At 51.1% G+C, this 17,924-nt stretch overlaps 1 protein-coding gene and 1 long non-coding RNA gene across 4 annotated transcripts; one reads left to right on the top strand and one right to left on the bottom strand.

The window, feature by feature from the left end:
* The first annotated feature begins 197 nt into the window (after positions 1-197).
* LOC113603837 (uncharacterized) lies at positions 198-10,837 on the top strand. Its single transcript, XR_003425575.2, has 2 exons — positions 198-298; positions 10,589-10,837. It is a non-coding gene; the product is annotated as an uncharacterized LOC113603837 (long non-coding RNA).
* On the bottom strand, positions 1,541-14,548 carry ATF3 (activating transcription factor 3). 3 transcript variants are annotated; one of them, XM_053209001.1, is made up of 4 exons: positions 14,533-14,548; positions 7,447-7,690; positions 4,232-4,339; positions 1,541-3,033 (listed from the first exon to the last, which is right to left on the bottom strand). In XM_053209001.1, the coding sequence occupies exons 2-4, from the start codon at positions 7,684-7,686 to the stop codon at positions 2,836-2,838; spliced, it is 546 nt and encodes a 181-aa protein (XP_053064976.1). In that variant the 5' UTR covers positions 7,687-7,690; positions 14,533-14,548; the 3' UTR covers positions 1,541-2,835. The 3 variants fall into 3 exon arrangements, with proteins under 3 accessions (XP_053064976.1, XP_026930277.1, XP_026930278.1); XM_027074476.2 differs by lacking the exon at positions 14,533-14,548 and adding an exon at positions 13,702-13,938; XM_027074477.2 differs by lacking the exon at positions 14,533-14,548 and adding an exon at positions 13,719-13,848.
* Positions 14,549-17,924: the final 3,376 nt, after the last annotated feature.

Raw genomic sequence — 17,924 nt, 5'->3', positions numbered from 1 at the left:
TGAGTTTTAATTCCAGAATCCCTCTGGGCCAGAACCCTTTAAAACTCTTTATCCCGAAAGAGGTGTCAGGCCAGATCTCCCAGAAAGGCAAGGGGACAGGGATGAGGTCAGGAGGGAGGCCGGGCCCTCCAGGCCCTGCCAGTGTGACGTCACCACCATGGCAGGGGGCAGCCCCATGGAAAGGCACCGTAGCCCAGGTGCCTGACTTTGGCGGAGGTCCCTTTCAAGTTTATTCTCAGACCCTCCCAACCTTCCCTCTCCATCGAGTGTGAAACAAGAGGAACTAAACGACTTGATGGTAAATACATAGTCATCTTTTTGTCTTTTATTAAAATATCAAAACATAATCTTGGCTGCAGAAAGCAAAACTTTTTTAGTGCATTTGGTAAAAGAGCTGTCAGTTCCAGTAACCATATAACCATATCCAGTAACCGTATTTTTCAGATCCATTTTTCTGGCCATAGCCACCACCCACTTCCTTCCTCTCCAATCCATTGTTGTCCCTGGCAGCTTCAAAACCGGTCTTGAGTTTCCTAACAGCTGATCGGGGGCACCTGTATCTACAACCAGGGGGTAAATGCGAGGAATTCCCCGCCCCCCCTCCCCCCTCCCCTCCTGTCCCCCATCTGAAAGAAAATAGATGATCTCCTAAAAGAAGTGGTGAATGGTACTTCAACCAGAGGGCTCCTTGCAGACTGGGAACTATCCCTGATGTGCAAATAAAGCAGCAAAATCAGGACACCTGTGTCACAGGTGAGCGTTTAGAGGAAACACACATGAGTTCAGAGAGGCAGGCTCCCCATTCATGTGCATCAATCTTAACATTTAATGAAGCTACTATCTCTCTGAAGAACGGCATTAGCAGCAGAGCAGCCAGTGTTTATTTCTCACCTGTGAGGGATACCAATTTGCACAGGCCAACAGCAAGGGAGTCCAATTCTGTTCCAGACCTAAGGAATCATATGCCCTGGAGATTCCAGAAAGTTAGGTGGAATACCTTTCTTTGAACTATCACACCTGTCGGGTCAAAAATTATTGTCTCCCTCTCTTCCCCCCTCCATTCTTTCCTCACATTCGAAATATGTATTTGCAACAATAAGACACATATTTGAGACGATAGCTGTAATCAAGTAAATACTTTAAGAGGCGTTCTGTGGCAGAATGTACAGTGTCCAGGGCTCAAGCTGGAAAACAGGTGTATGTTTTAGGCATCTGTACATTCAGAGGAACTGGCAGAGGTATTTAGCAATTCAGGTTGTATATCCAAACTCTAAACAGCAAATAGTTGGTCTAAAGGATACACCCGGTTGGCGCTGTGTTCTAGGGTTTGCTAATGAGAAATTGAGTATCAGATGCTACAGACCAAGGAACAGGATTGAAAGTCAACTGTCCCACCTAAGTGGCACGCCAAAAAGCAAAGGATGACACTTGGAGAATTTTTAAACTCAATGCCCCTCGCCCTCAATGGAGAGGGAGGGCGTGGGAAATGAGTAAATCTCAACAACCAACCCATTTAAAAGAACAGAAACCAGCACAACACTTAAGTTTATCATGTCTTGGTTCCAATATTTATTATATCGACAGGTTAGGAATACTAGGATAAATAAGTAATATTTCCTCTTACAGAAAAATTGTAATGATACTACCGAGCAGGATTAAACACTCTGAGGATTTCACAGAAACATCAGAATTTAAACAGACAGTAGCCAGAGTCCTGTGGCCAGTGTGAATGACCTCTCACAGTTATAAATGCTCTGGGCCAGATTTCTGCCAACATCTGCATGACAAACAATGCTACTAACATCCAATAATGCTAAAACCCAGGCATCACCTGGCTTCAAACTTGTCTCCACTGGATGTGGTTTTCAACTGCAAGAAAAGGAAAATGGAATATTCTTTGGCTCTTCTGGCCTAGAAAGAACTCCTGACCTAAGTCACCGAGGGGAGAGTCCTAACCCTTTGGAAGTTGGACTTTCTTTCTGCTTTCTTCCTGTGACATTGTAACTGAGTTTGCAACAGAGGGCCTACAGTCATGCCCACAAATTCTGTGTTAATGCCTGGGCGCCGAGGGAAAGGCAGCTTTCTCTGTTGGCACAAAACTACGCTGCTCGCCAGCAGAATTCTGTTCTCCCGGGGCTGATGAGCTCTTGCGGCCACCTCAGCATTTTGTAAGACACTGCATATGGTGGTAGCCGCCTCCCCCACCAAACCCTCAGAAACCAGATCTGAGGAAAATCACACCAGTGTTGTGCAAAACAAACATCAGAAGAACACAATGCCTAGCTTTGAAACAAGTGCCTTGCACACAGTAATTCCTGTACATAACAGCATGTTTGCTAGAAAGCACAACCCTGGCCATTGTACAACTTCGCTAAATGCCGTTCTCACTCTGTGTCCCTATAAGTGATGGTGGCAGTGGCAGTGGCAGCTCAGGAGGTAGCCCCACTCTACCCACCCAATGTGCAGACACTTCTTCAGCATGAGTCCTATGGTGAGAGTCCTGGCTTTTTTTGTTTGTTTGTTTGTTTTTGTAGAATCCAGGCAAAAGATGAGCAGGACCCTAACCAGGGGCCATCTGCAGCATCCAAGAATAGCCAGGATGGTTAAGGCCTAAATCCTGGAGTTAAGACAAAAGATGCCCTTGCCCCGGTCCAAAGTCCACTCTGGTGCAGAGAGGAAAGGCCCAGCTGAGTCACCAAGGGCTCTTCTGCCTCGATGGTGCTTCACTGCTGGGATGCGAGAGGTGCACAGGAAGTCAGATCTCCAATGGCTTCAGGGTTTGGGATGTAGAAGGTTTCAATGAGGACTCCCCAACTGCCCCCATACCATGACTGCTTAGCTTTGCAATGTTCCTTCTTTAATCTGTTGGATAAAAAGGTTTCTCTCATCTTCTGGAGTCCGCCCATTCTGAGCCCGGACAATACACGTGGGCCGATGAAGGTTGAGCATGTATATCAAATGCTGCTTCTCATTCTTGAGCTCCTCGATCTGGGCCTTCAGTTCGGCATTCACGCTCTCCAGCTTCTCTGACTCCTGGGGGGCAAGCAAGAGAATTATTAGGAGTGCGGCCAAGGTTCCAGTGAAGAGGAGGGTGGCTTGGGGTGGCGGTGGTCACAGTCATCAGGGTTCATCGAGGTGGGAATGGTCTGCAGAGGGAGTGCCGTGGGCTCCCTGGTACAGCGTCCCCACAAAGCTGGGACAGCAGCATTAGGTCTGGGAGAATCCAGCCCCCGAGAAGCCTTTGAACTTGGGGGCTTCTTCAGAGATGCCCTTGAGTTTCCGCTCAAGGTTGAGGGAGGGCTGTGGCTCCCGTGGTAATGACACTGCAGTAGAGCCAATGGCTCAGAGATCTCCTTTGTATGAGTCCAACAGCCCATGTGTAGCTCTCCTGGACCCACATGGGCCTTGAGGGCTGGGAAGAAATGCAGACCCACGGTGCTGAGGCTTTTGTGAGTCACTGGTTTCATTGAGAAAAATGTACATGGCAACACATACAGTGTCTCGATTTTCATCGCCTCCCCGAAGCAATCAACAGACTCCTTGGGGGCCTGTGGGACCTGGGCGAAGACTCTGCCCTGGCCTGTCCACACTCGGGGGACAGGACACAGCCTGGAAGGACAGGGCCGTGGCCCACCCCTCCTGCCCTGAGATGCCATTCCCTCTCATGCTTTTCCCTTCAGGAAGGGGAGCCGACTGAACACAGCCAGGAGCTCAGACTATTGGATGAGCCACGAAGGGCAGCAGAGTTAAGAACACACAAGAACTAAAAAAAAAAAAAAAAAAAAAAAGTATAACCACTGCTTTCGGATTAAGGAAATAACTTGTTTGAAGAGATTAATTAAAGGCTTTTCATTCTGAGCCAGTTGAGAGCTGGCAGCTTCCTTTTCTCGTTAAAACGGGTGAGTGAAGCTTCTTTAACTGGGCTGATGTATCCTGCAGCCTGGAAGCTGCTGGACGTGTATGGACGGGCCAGGGCTGCTGGGAACCTGGGCACCAGACAGCCTGCGGCTTCCAGTGCTTCCAGTGCTTCTCATACATCGAGCGTCACCTTCGTTGTGCTGATAGTTTGTTACCTCCTCATGTAGCAAGTGGCCTTTCTGCTACGGCTACACGTCCTTCTCGAGAAAACACTCCTGGGTAGGGGGCTTTTTGACTCCCTTTGTGACAGCAGCATGACGCTGGTGGGGGGCAGGCATGAGCAAGAGGAGGGGGCGAGGTGGGGAGGACTCACTTTCTGCAGGCACTCTGTCTTCTCCTTCTTCTTGTTGCGGCACTTGGCAGCTGCAATCTTATTTCTTTCCCGCCGCCTCTTTTTCCTTTCGTCTTCTTCCGGGGCTACCTATACGAGTGAAGGGACCACACACGTCATGGGAGGCAAGAGATCAAGACGTGCAACCCACCTTGAATACACCACCTTTCACTGCCAGCACAGAGTGGCAAACCAGGGCAGCCCCAGCGCTAAGGGTCTCGGCATGAAACCTCTCCACATGCACACGCTTGCGAACAGATAATGAAAACCAAGGAACCGTTCGTTCAAGTTACGCGGGCAATATTAAGAAATTAAAACTCAGCTTGTTCAAAAATGCATTTGGATTTTGAAATGAGTTGTATATTCAAACTGATAGCTACTGGATGAAAGCTGTAATCATTTAGAGCAGGAAATAGATTCTGTTTGGTCAATATGTCCTTTCCCCTAGATCCAGGCATGGCTTCGGGAATACCACCTGGCCACCCTCTCCCTCCTGCCTTTTCTTTGACTTGACCCCCATTCGCCTCTATCTTCACCCAGGGTATTAAAGCACCTCCTTCATGAATTCACAAGAAGCTCATGGAGCTCCCGGAAAAGAGGAACCCAGGAGCATCGCCCAAACAAAGCGGCATTATCAGCCCATGGCTTGGTACCACCTGTGGGTGGTAAACATGAACCAACCATTGATTCATCCAGCAAATAAATACTGACCTCTTCCTCTGTGCCCCACTCGGAGTCTGCCATGAGGGGCCCTCAAAGAATAAAACCCTGTCCTGCTTCAGGATCTGGTCCTCTATGGAAGTTGGCTCTGACCCTGACTTTGTCTCAGGACTGATGGGAAGCCCACAAAGTCGGCCACTGGGCTTTGTTTAGAGGCTGGAGGCCGACTAGGAGGAAGCACCCACAGTGGGCTAAGCAGGTGATGGCCTAGGCTGCTAATGTCAGACCTTGTCTTGTCACTTGTCACAGCTCCCGACAGCAGGAGAGGGTGTGGGAGCCACACCTCAAACAGAAGAAATCCTGGGACCCAATGATCACCGCAGATCCGTCTTATTAGAAGTCCTTTGGATTAGACGACACGGCCTTGGCTCCGCACTGAAGGCCAGAGATTTAGAGAAACAAAGCCCCAGGGGAAAGCAAGGCAAGAAGCAGTTTCACCTTTTACATCCTGGATCCCAGAGCCATACCGGCAGACATTTGGGTTGAAACAAAACTGGGTTGAATCCCAGCTTCACCACCTATTAGCTCTGAGACTTTGGGCATATTGCAATACTCTTGTGACCCTCAGTTTCCTCACTTGTAAGATGGGATCAATAATCTTAGCTACCTAATAGGGTGGTGAGGAGGGTCAAATCAGTTAGATTAGTTATATACACATAATATTAATTAGGGGAGCCTGGGTGGCTCAGTTGGTTGCGCGTCCAACTTCTGCTCAGGTCATGACCTCACGGTTCGTAGTTTCGAGCCCTGAGTCAGGCTCTGTGCTGGCAGCTCAGAGCCTGGGGGCCTGCTTCGAATTCTGTGTCTCCCTCTCTCTGCCCCTCCCCAGCTCATGCTCTTTCTCAAAAATAAATAAACATTAAAACAATTTTTTTTCATTAAAATTAAAATGCTTTGCATAATGTTTAGTCAGTGCTGTGTAAGCTTCAATTACTGTCATTATTAACCTCACCATCAATATCTTCATCTAGAACTCAGCAACTGTCGTATTTCCTATGCAACCCTACGGACATTTTTGGAGAAGTGGGAGAGGATTCAGGGTTTTCTCAAATGAGGAAGTACTTGAAAGTAGAGCAAATCTCAGAGTCATACACTGTCAGAAATGGAAAAGGCTTTCAGAAACGATTTAGTTCAATTCTCTCACTGTATTGATGTGGAAATGAGGCACAGAGTGGCCAGCAGCAACGTGTCCAGAGAAGCCCAGGAATCACTAGCTCATGGCTACCAGACTGATAGGCTACAAAGCCCGGGTGTAAACCCAGGCTTTTGGCTCCTCATACTGTGTCCTCTCCTGGACATACGGCCTCATTCCATCTTGTTGCCTCCCCAGAGGTGACTGGGATCTGGGGGAACAGGCTCATGCTGCCTACGTACAACAGGATGCTTATGGGTTTCACAGGCTCGGCATCTATTTTAAGAGGAGAATTATAGCAACCAAAGGGACCTGAATATTCAACTAGGTCAGCTGGTGCATTCTCTTCCCAGTAGGAAAACCTACTTGTTAAATTGACCTAAGATCAGAAGGTGACTTGGTAAACACAGAATCAGTGGATGAGTTGGGTGGCTTTAAGGAATATTTCCACAGAGCAGGAAATATTCTGTCACCAGATGTCCTCTGCACTGGACATCTCCTGCTTCTTCCTCTGAAGAACCCTCCAAATAGCCTTCCAAAATGCTTTTCTTTCTTCTATGGGGATCTTACTACTTCCCATTACATCCTGTTATCTCAAGATATTTAATTACAGAATTAAAAAAAGTTCCTCGTGTGTCTCAGGGCTCCCCTTGTGCTGCCCAGGATTGAACAAGGCAATGATGGCCTCCAGAGGTTAACTGAGGCACAACAATGCCTCTAATGATGCCTTGTGGATACAGCATCATATGGTAGCCCCCGCTGCCCGTCACGGAATGCTGACTAACAGTCAGACTCTTAACAAACGCGGTCTCATTTAACCCTTACGTCAATCTTATGCAAGAGTCATTATTACCCCCACCTCCTTTTGTAGAATTATGAAGATTCATAACAATTTTCCTTTTAAACTCAGTTCCTTTTTGGCCATGTTCCACTACCCCTTGACCAAAGACAGTGATCAGGCCGATTAAGTAAGCTGGATACACTCCCATCTTTTATCCATGAGGGAAAGGCCTGCAAAATAGCCAAGACCTCAGGTCCTTGGGCCACCACAGCATCGCCAGCAGCCACCTGTTAGACTCCTCGCCATGTCTGTTACTCCAGGTGTCTTCTAAAAGGTTGCTCAAGGGAATTCAGAGACAGAGGTGGCCTTGGAGCCGGGCTGTGAGCATCAACACAGCACAGGGCATGGCTGGCCAGTCCTGGCTCCACAGTCTGGCCGTCTGGGTCCTGGTGGTGATGAGCACAGTCACTGCCCTCTGTGCAGTCCCCAGCCTGGAGCATGCCTGGCACAGTGGGGGTATGACGAATAAGCATCGAAAGCAGAGGCACCTCGAGAAGAACCTACCTCAGTTTTCATGACTGCCATCTCCAGGGGTCTGCCGCTGACAGTGACCGACTCCAGTGCAGAGGACATCCGGTGACAGAGGTGCTTGTTCTGGATGGCGAACCTCAGCTCTTCCTTGACAAAGGGTGTCAGGTTAGCAAAATCCTCAAACACCAGTGACCCAGGAGGGGACAGGCAGGGGACGATGGCAGAGGCACTGACTTCCGAGGCAGAGACCTGGCCTGGGTGTTGAAGCATCATTTTGCTGAAAGAAATATTGAAACCCAAGCTACTTCAGGGATTTAGGGGCATGGGATCAAGTCTCCCCACACCTGCGGCCTCCAACACCAGGGCCGCACCCCCAGAGGAAAGTCCCGTAAGCCCTCGGGCTTCTGTTTTGTTTTCATTTCATGCCATCCTCGTCTTGAGTAAAACAGGTTCTTAAAATACACAGCTCAGTGATGTGGATAAATGCCTAATTGAAATTTATAAGGGGTGGCATTTCAGACTATTCTGAATTCACAAAGATATTAGTTTTGGCTGGTGTGCATATATGCAAATGCAGCCTCAAACAGTCCTGAAAGAGGAAGAGCATTGAAAGAAAAAAAAAATCAGTGAGACTTTTATGTAACCCCATTTTCAGTCTCTGTTTCAAAAAGAAACTTGGAAGGTATCTGAAATCAAGTTGAATCAATCAATGAATAGAAGCGAAAGCAAAGACTAGGGGACCCTTGCATTTAGCAAATAAATCTCTGAAGCTTCTCCCTCCGGAAGTTGGATCCAAGTCAATGAGAATGACGATGGTAACTATAGCTAGCAGGTGTGTTACTTCAGCCCAGTTTGGCAGGAGCTGAGGTTGGCGGGGGGGGACACGGGACAGGGGGGCAGGATTCACGCCTCAAGGGACCAGTGGCCCCTTCTTAAGGTAAAGGCTGCTGAAGCAAAAGACCTCAGAGAAAAGAAAAGCAAGGATCTAAGAATTTGGACCTCTCCTGGGGGGTGTTGTTGAGCCCTGTGGCGGCTGGGAAAGCTGGGGCTGGGTGCCCAGGGGAACCTGGGACTGGCTCTGGCACTGAGGGACAGTGTGACCTAGGTTCTCTGAGCCTCAGTCTTCATCAGGCCAATGGCTGAGAGCTCCTGCAGTGTGGGGACTGAGTCTCCACTGTTCCTGTCCCCAGAGCCTCACCCACCTCTGGGCACCAGCTGCTCCCAACGGCCACTGACCACCTCAGACTGCTCCACTGAGCACAAGAAATGGGGAAGGAGCGGTCTAATCAAAGGGTCTCTGAGGTCTCATCTACCTCTCTCATTCTATAGCCCAGGGAACCCAAAGGGACAGTGCAAGGAAAGTGAAGGGTAGAAACAGTAATAGTTCCATGGTTCCAATTTGGAATGGTCCCCCATAAATCTCTTCCTGCCATATACTCCCTCCAGCAGTGGCCGCCCCCCCGGCCCCCCCCCCCCCCCCCCCCCCCGCCATCCTTGCAGTCGGTTCTTCAGGTATAATGAATATGTATAATGAATGACAGATTAGGCAGACTGTCCCCTGGAGCATTCTTCTCAATCTGGGGACCTGCCATCATTAGCCCGGTCTAGCAGACAGGAAGCCCTTTGGCAAGTCGCTAACATTTAATGAGTGCCACCCTCACACCAGAACCCTTCTGTGCATTATCTCCCTTAACCCTCATGAGAATCCAGTGAGCTGGGTCCTAGCCCTATTTCACAGATGAGGAAACGGAGGTTTAGACTAGCTAAATAACTTCCCCAAAGTCACAGAGTTAGTATGAGGCAGCATCAGGACTCGGAACTAAGTTTGACTCCAGAACTTATGCCCTGAATTTATAGAATATAAAATATTATTCTACACTGAAAAAAAACAAACAAAACCCACAAAGAAAAAACAGTGCAAATCCTTCTTGGGGAGCGGGGGCAGGCATGGGGTGGTTGGGGGTCCTAGAACTGAAACAGTGGGGAGGAGACTAAGCAAAGAACCATGGGGAAAATATGAACTCTGTGCGATGAATTGCTGATCTTTCTGTGCCAGCGTGCACACTCTGGCTGCTGCCTGCATTTCAGGAGTCGTAGTACGTGGGTCTTTTATCCACAAAACTCCTAGACTGGGGACTGATGATCAAGATCTGAGGTCCACTTACTCAGGTATCATTACACCTCCCAGTGCCTGCTTTCTCCTCTGTAAAAGAAGGCTAGTAACAATCACCTTGTTTTTCCAGAGTTGTGCAAGGAGTTTGAGGAAATAATACACGAACACGTCCTGGAAAGCATAAAGGCAGCTGGGAGGTATATTCTTACCGGGCCTCCCAGGGATCCCTCCAACCCAGGCCTGGCTCCGTGACAGACGCTCTGTGGGGTCTCAGTGGGAGGGTGGCTGGTCACTCTCTGTGATCTCAAACACTTCTGAATAGATCACCCTGACCTATAACTAACTCCCCCTTAAGATCTTAAGTACACGGATGGAAACAAGAATTCCAGGCCTACGAATGCCACTGCTGACTATTCAAAGAAATCCAGGAAATGTATGTAATTCTCTTCCCAAAGCCCCGGGTCATAAGCCAGAACTGATGTTCCTCTATCACTGTAATCGAATAATCTTAGGACACTGGGAGGATACTTCTCTGGCAGGTGATAAACTCTGAAAAACTGGCCTCCTAAAGCCAGAGGCTTAAGATTCTCCCAGGCATTCATGTTTTCCCTCCCTTAACCAACTTTATTAAAAACCCAGTAGTTCAGGGATGGAATTCAGAGCTACCACTGGGCTGGCCTTTGTTTGGAGGACTGGATGGTTCTCCTCTACACGGGCAGTTTGAATTCCACTGAGGTTGAGTGTAGTTCTGTCTCACCACCCGGCTAAGTTTATTAATGGGCTCTCAGGGCTCGGGGTCTGCTGTTTGGGACTGTTTTTTCCTCCTTAGTGTAAAGTCAGCAGTCCCGATGAAAGAAACTGAAGAATGTCTGTGGTATGGAATGTTTTTATGAAAAGCATTAGGTGGGCTTACTTGGAGATGGAAACAGGCTGTAAAAATGCTAAAAAGCCTTTCTGAAAGTAAAGCAGTTGTATCTGTAGAGATTTGAACTTTCTCTGCATTCTGCTAAAGCCTAATTTCTGGAGATACTTTCTGGTGACTCCTTTCCTCCTTCTCTTAAGGTCTGATTCAGCCCAGACTCAGGCTTGTGTCCCTACAAGGAAAATGAAGTTAAATCTTCAGATAATTTTTCTGAAAGTCGAGACCTGCCAACACTCCCCCCCCCCCCCCCCCCACTGAAGACAAAAAAATATGTTTGGGGATTTTCTGAGTTGACTTTCTACGCTGATGTTAAAATTGTCCACACTTGCTACAAAGAACCTGCATTTTGCTTTTGCTTCATTATCTCCAATCAGAAACCATGTCATATCTTTGGTAGTGTCATCATTTTCAAGAAAGTGAAACTTTACTCATGTGTTTCTTTAACTGGAAATTTAACTCTCAGATTATATTTCCTAGTAGCTACAACTACATTGAATTTCACTTTTAATTTTCATCTCTTCACACTAAATGCTGCTCTGAAGACACCTTACTTACAGTATAGGAAGCCGATGCTGGTCTTTCACTAACTTTCTATCTTGGTCTTTCTCCCAGCCTCCCTAAAAATCATCGATGTAAGGCTGGAGCTTCAGGAACAGGCCTATCACTACCATTCACAAGCTGAGCACCCACTGACAAGCCACTCAAGGTTTCTGGGCCTCAGTCTCCTTATCCGTAAAATGAGACCAAAACCCCCTGCCCCCACTCCCTCACAGGGCAGTTAAGACGATTATATAAATGGCACGAAAGTGGATTTATACCCGAACCGAGGAGCCATTGTTACTGTGATTCCACTTTCCCCATTTCAGAGGGAACTCAAAATGTTGTTGTCAGTGCAAGTTAGCCCTATTGATCAGGAATGCACTAGAACCCTAATGAAATTTAGGTCATTTGTGAATGACCTTCTTTTGCACCTTGATTGACCCAGGGTTCCCAACACACCGGGTCAGTTCTACCCCACTATTTATTTGCTGGCAAAACCTTGTCTCCACTGCTCTTACGCACTTGAGAAATAACCAGTTCTCAAGTATGGAACCATCTCTGGTTTCTGTGGTGTCCTGCCTATGCACTTCCTCCTTCCCGAGCCGGGTAACACTTGGAGCCATTGACCCTGTTCCATGCCCAGCCAATTTGCAACGAGAGGAACTCATGGGCTCTAGATAATGGGATAAAACGCCCAATATTAGAGTCACGTAGGTCACATCTTCATTTTGCAATTGAGTAAAAGGAGACCCTGGAAGGTAGTGACTTGCACAAGGGCCGTAAAGCTGGTGAGTGGCCCACCCGTGGCCAAACTGTTGGCCACTCACCCACTGCTCATTTTCCTTTATCACCAACAGAGATTCAACCCCAAAAGGACCAACCAGTAGGGCAAATGGAGAATAGAGTCATTGGCCAGGTAGATGAGGGGTCAGTGGTCTTAGAAACCTGGTATCCACCACAGAAGAGGCTTTGACAGGACTGAGGCAGGGAGGGAGTACAAAAGAAAGAAAACAATGGAGAGACAGGGCCAAAAGAGAGACAGAGAGGGGTGGGGTTCAGACAGGAAGAATGGGAAGGCTCCAACAGTTGCCACAGGTGCTGTGGGCTACATCTTATCCACACTGTCAGCCTGGAGAGCGACCTGTCACATTGTCTCTGAAGCCATGCAGACAATACAATTACAAACCCCTCTGCCACTTCAAGCTTTGTCCAGAACGTCCTCAAGGCAAGAGTCTGTATGTTGCAGCGTTATTCTACGCTAAATACTAAACATAAAACGAAAGGACAGTAAGAACAATTTCTCCTTCATTTCAAGTCCGGGAAGCCCCCAACAGAAGGGACTGTCACCCACACTGAAATACGTGCATTGGGAGGCCACCCAGATTTTCTAGCACTCATTTTCTTTTTTCTGGCTCCATCAGGGGTTTTGCCATGCCTTTATTTGTAAGGAAGCGTATGTGATCTAGGTAATAAAATTAGGGAAAAGAAAATGGTTAGGAGGAAAGAAAGTAGGTGAAATGAAAATGGAGAGGAGAACCAATTCAATGGAAAGAAAGTTAGGAAGGGAAGACATGCCCATGGATAAGTCCCCTCCCCCTCATTGCCACCCAAGCTGGTCTCAGAGAACCCTCCCCCCCCTCCCCCCGCAAATCATCCAGGTCTCCTCACCGGCCCCCTTTCTCTCAGTTATACCACTGGAATCTGAAGAAGTTCTGCCAGAGGGAACAGAACCTCAGTGGTTATCTGGTCAACCACCACTTGGTGCTTGCAAACAGAGGGAGGGGCCCACTTCTCCCAGCTGGGGATACTGAGGCTCAAAGACACGAGGCGCAGTGTAAGCGCTCAGAGTCCTGACCACCAGGCTACAAAGGCGTGCTCTCAATTATCTGACCGGGCTCCGCACCCTCGCTTCCTCCGAGGTGGGTCTCCACGGGCGAAAAGCAGAGAAATCCGCGGGCCCGCCGGAGGAAGAGTCACAGATAGGGAAAGCGTGTGAGAGAGCTTTGGGACAGGAAGTCTCAGGCCCAGGGGCTGGACGCTCGCTTGTGCCGGGAGCCCTCTCCGCCTTCCGCCCCGGGACAGCAACCCGAGCGCTCGCCACCTCTAAACTTGTCGCAACTAACTTTCGCTCCCGGCTCCGGCGCGGTCCCGCGGCCCGGCGCTCCAGGGAGCGCAGGGCGACCCCCAGCGGCCGCGCCCGGCACCCAGGCTCGCCGGTCCCTTTCCCATTCATTCGCTCCGGCCCCTGGGGCAGCCCTTCCGCCGGCACCCGGCCTCGGTGCCTCTCGGCGGGCCCCGGGAAGGCTGCACTCGGGAGCGGCGGTGCCCGGCTCGGAGCTTAGGATGAGCGGGGGCCAGCGAGGCGGAGAGCCTTGGCCACCCCCCGCGCACCCACCTCCCCACGCCCGCTCCGGGAGAGGTAAGCAAGCGCCGAGGGCCAAGAGGAGCAGTGCCCCGGAGCCGGTGGAGGCACCGGAGCCCGACGTCTCCGTCGCCGGGAACCTTTCGCGCCCCAAGTCAAAAGAGAAAGTTCTTTGCGAGAAACTTTCCGAAGCGCTGTGGAGCAGCCTCGGCTGGCAGAAGTTCGGCCAGAGTTCCTTCGCAGCCAGAGGCTGGGCGCGCAGGTCGGGGGGCGGGCGCAGGGGTCGCGGATCTGGTCACTAGAGGGGCGCCGAGGGAATGAAAGCAAGCCACCCTCGCCGCGCTCACTCACTCGGCTCCAGCGCTCACCTCCGGTCTCCACTCGGGGCGGCCAGGGTCCAGAGGGCGGGCAGGGTCGGGGCGGGGTCGGGCTGGCTGTCTGCGGGGCGGGCGGGCGAGCCCCGAGGACTCACGGCCGGCGCGCGGGCTGGCGGGTCGGCTCGGGTTCGGGCGGCGGCGCCGGGAGAGCGCTGTGCACTGCGCGCCTCGCTGCGTGCGACTGTGTCTCGGAGAGCGTTGCATCACCCCTTTTATAGCCCTCCAGCTGGCGGTGTGCCCGTTTACTCCGGGTTACCAGTCCCAGGCTGACGTAATGCTATTAATAGCTTCCCCCGAGAACCAGCCGAACTAGGCTGGGCAGGGAGAGGGATGGAGGAGGGGCCAAAGCGGGGAGGGAAGGGGGGCACTGGTGATGCAAGCTCGGGGAGGAGCCCGCAGGGCCGCGCTCTCCCGGCCTCGCGCGCTCGGACACACACCCGCCCGCCCTCTCTCTCCATATCAGGACCGGAGCCGTCCGGGCTGGCCGCCAGATGTGCGTACTCGCCGCTGCGTGTTCCAGGCATGAGCCAATGGTGCCCAAGCCAGCGGCATGACTCCACTGCGCTGGCATCTCTCCCTCCGCTAAGTTGGGGGATGGGGGGAGATGGAGGGGCGGGGCCTGGCCGCAGCCCAGACTAGGTGAGGCTGGGAAGCGGGCACGACCTTTCTCTAAAATGCGTGGTCATTTTCTGGAGGCTCTGGAAAATACCCCTTCCCCCGCCAAAAGATCCTTCTCAAATGGAGGGCAGGGTAGGGTCAGAAGTGGTAGTCGCCGCTGTGGGAGAGGTGCCCAAGGGACCCCTACCGTGAGCCCCCACCGTTACCCGCCGGGGGTGACCGCCACGGCAGGGCCCGCGAGAAGTCCGTCCGTTAACCCAGTCGCGGAGGGCAGCGCTCAGCGGGCACTGTGCGCCCGCAGCCCCGGAGCACCCCGCACGAGCGCACATGTGGAACCGCCTCCCGGCCGGTGGAGAACCCGTCTCCCGGGCCAGGGCCAGGACGGAGCGGAGTGGGTTTTTGTGTGTGTGTGTGTTTTTTAAACAACCACAAAGAGTTTGAAATTGACAGTTTCTCAGCGAAACGAACACAGCACGGAAAGATAAGAGAGCTGTAAAATCAGAGGCAACAGGCGCTAAGAGTGGGGCTGAAACCGCGCGGCCAGGGCTAGGAGGAAAGAGAAGGTGCTTTGATCTACGCGAGCCGGGGCGGGGGGGGGGGGTCGCCTCCTTCTTAGGCTACATTTAGGGAAAACCCATCTTCGTCTTTCACGTGTTTTTCTGCGCCGAGAGCGGAATTGGCTGGGACAGGACCGCCGGGACTGGGGACGCACTGACCGTGGCTGAAACGAGGTCTCGTAAAAGAAATCCCTTCTACCGTCAAGACCAGTTGTCGGGAAAGGGTGGGTCCTATGGCCTCAGATTAGAGCTGGGGCTTCAGCAGAACTGGACTTGAACCTTAAAAACAATTTCTGCCTTCCGATTCCCCGACCCCAAGTGTCTCGGCTTCGAGAGTGGCAGAACCAGAGACCTTCTCAACTGCCCAAGGACGAATATATGTGGACGCGCATGTGGCCGGCGAAGTTTCGAACTTGCCTGGCAGGGGGGACCCGCGTACGCGCGTGGGGGGTGGGGGCACGGTCAGGGGCAGAAGCCTCTGCTTCCACCTGCCTCTTGGGAGAGAGGTGATCAAAGATCATGCTTTGGTAACTTGAGGTAAGAATTTGAAGGGTCTTGGAACCTGGGCCTCGCCGTCAGCCCCACCCCCGCACCTGGTCCCCTAAAGCCGTTACAGTTGGCAGTGATGGAGGGGTCTCCCCCACCTCCCCCACTCCCCCACTCCCGCTTACACACACACAGTCCTGCACCCCCGGAGAATATCTGTCCGTCTCCGCAGACCCTCTGATTGCCCAGCCGTCTGAGGCAGAGACCCTCAGAGCTGCAGGTCAAACTGCAGGTCCCCCCACACCCGGGTTCCTCTCCCCCCAAGCCCAAACCTCAGCCAACACACCCTCGCCAAAATTCCGGGCAGCCAAGACAACGCCCGAGGCCAGCCTCGGAAGTTCCCCCCGCCCCCAGCCGGTCTGAGAGCCCAGGGGTTCCACGCAGGATCCTGGAGGATGTAGCCCTGTACCTGACCGGGTTTCCAGCTACGTCGCGCGGGAAGCACGGGGCGGTTGTTTTTTGCTTTACTTTTCGCCCAGGTAACGGCTCTCCCGGCCCCACCCTCCACCCCCACGCCCACACTCCCTCACCGCCAGCCCCACACCCCCACACTCCACCCTCCTGCAGGTAAACCCCGGGCGTGTCGGCACAACCCCTAGAACGCTGCAAGACCAGAAGGAAGAACGCTTGTAAATTTAAATGAAAATTATTTGGGATTTTCTACGTATCTATATACTACTTACCTATTGCCCTGGAATAAATTGCACCATTATAACGTGAAACAGGAAAATGGAGGGTGTCAGGTGAAACTCCCCCCCCCGCTTTTTTTTTCTCTTCGTGAGATGCCTACACAAATCTTTAACCAGTTTGCATTTTAATGCACCCCAGCCAGATTTGTGTTTTAATCCTGTCCTTGCAGGGAAATTCAATTTAGGGCGTAGGGTAAACACAGCCAGCCCAGCTTCTTGGTCCTTGCGAGAGAAGGGTAATTATGACTGAGAAGTCCACAGCTCCTCGTCATTTTTTTATTTTTATTATCATCGTGCCTTCCGTTCCTTTTATTGGTCTTGTTTCATTCAAATAATTCTTGGTTTTGAATCTCCAAGTCACCCTGGATAGAAAATGCTGTCAGCTGGTCACCGGAGCGTGAGCCTGGCGTTCTCTGCCTTGCTCTCCCACTGAAACTCTAAAAGTGATAAGAATCTTGATAGAGGAGTAAATCCACCCCGTGAATGAAACGCTTATCCAAGGAAAACAAAAACTACTTCTGCCTGGCTCCCAGCCCCCAGGAGAACTGTGAAATGCCTGCCGTTGGAGGGGGGGACTGGGAAAGAGCCGGGCAAGGGAAGAGCCCCAAGGTGTGTGCCCCTGGAGGAGTGATCAATATCTCAGTCCTGTGTGTCCTCACCATACCCTGACTTCAGTTAACTCCACCGATTTCTAGCGTGTACAGCCTGTACCATCCAGAAGAGGAACAAGCAAAGCTCCCCGGACCAAAACGCTTCTCTACACAAAGGCAAAGAATGCCTCTCCCCCTGAGAAGGAAGCCCCACTGGGGTTATCTGGTGGGGGGAGGGTGTTACTCCTCCATGGAAGGGGGTTAAGCAGAGACTTGACTATTGCTGAACTTCCCCCCTGGAGAACAGTGGAGGGAATCCACATTCAGACCAGCTTTAGTATGTTTTGCTGAGTGAGATAAGAATTGGAAACTTCATGCTGGGGCATGTGCAAAAGGAAGGGGAAAAAGTTAAAACGGGAGGGGACGGAACTAGGCAGCTAAAAACAGCCCACACGTGGCAACAGAATCTAAACACCCAAACATCGCAGGGAGCCAAAAGAAAAAAAAAAAGTTCAAGGGATATTTAAAGGTTTTAGCGGTTTCTTAATCCAGGGAACAGTCCCTTCCCACTCCCCTCCCCACATTATTCTTTTTCAACCCCCAAGATTGTATCTGCTTACAGAGCTCTGGGTAAGTTAAGCACAAAATCAGCCAAGCAGCAAGGCACGGGCGCTTCTTTGCCACAGAAAGGGAGTGGAATGGATTTTCTTCTTCTCTACTCTGCTTTCCAAAGTCCACACTTCCTATAAAGTCCGTTAGAATGTGGGGGTTACTATTTAAGGTTCTCCAAAATGGGCCTCCTCAGGAAAGACGGGGAAACACCGCATCGCGGGCTCTGAAGCGTGGAAGGTGAGACTTGGATGCTGTAGTTGGCACTCAGCAACTGTGTTACCTTGGAGGAGTCATTTCCCTCTCTGGGCTGAGCTGGAAAAAGGCAGCAGTGACAGCAGCTAACACGTAAACTTGGGAGGCTTCACTGAGGAGGGGGCACACAGCCAGTCCTCAGTAGTGGTCTCATTGCTTATGAATCAAGAAGGGCTTTCTGGGGGAAACCCCTGAATCTCTGCCAGAGCCCATCTGTCCCTTTAGTTGGTAGCAACAGTGGTGGACAAAGTGGAGCTATATCCAGAAATGATCATCTTCAAGGGAGCAGGGATAAGACTCCATACAGAAAACGAGAGGGGATCCCCGTTCCCC

Source organism: Acinonyx jubatus, chromosome E4 (genome assembly GCF_027475565.1).
Source record: "Acinonyx jubatus isolate Ajub_Pintada_27869175 chromosome E4, VMU_Ajub_asm_v1.0, whole genome shotgun sequence".
NCBI classification, from domain to species: domain Eukaryota; kingdom Metazoa; phylum Chordata; class Mammalia; order Carnivora; family Felidae; genus Acinonyx; species Acinonyx jubatus.
This window is presented reverse-complemented; position numbering and strand designations above follow the sequence as displayed.

What these genes read in the sequence shown, in the direction of transcription:
- ATF3 (XM_027074476.2), bottom strand. Translation starts at nt 13,931, where the DNA reads ATGCAACGCTCTCCGAGACACAGTCGCACGCAGCGAGGCGCGCAGTGC. An exon ending in GAGGTGAGCGCTGGAGCCGA is followed by an intron (nt 7,691 to 13,701) that starts GTGAGTGAGCGC and finishes TATTTCTTTCAG; the next exon opens with CAAAATGATGCTTCAACACC. An exon ending in TGGCAGTCATGAAAACTGAG is followed by an intron (nt 4,340 to 7,446) that starts GTAGGTTCTTCT and finishes TCACTCGTATAG; the next exon opens with GTAGCCCCGGAAGAAGACGA.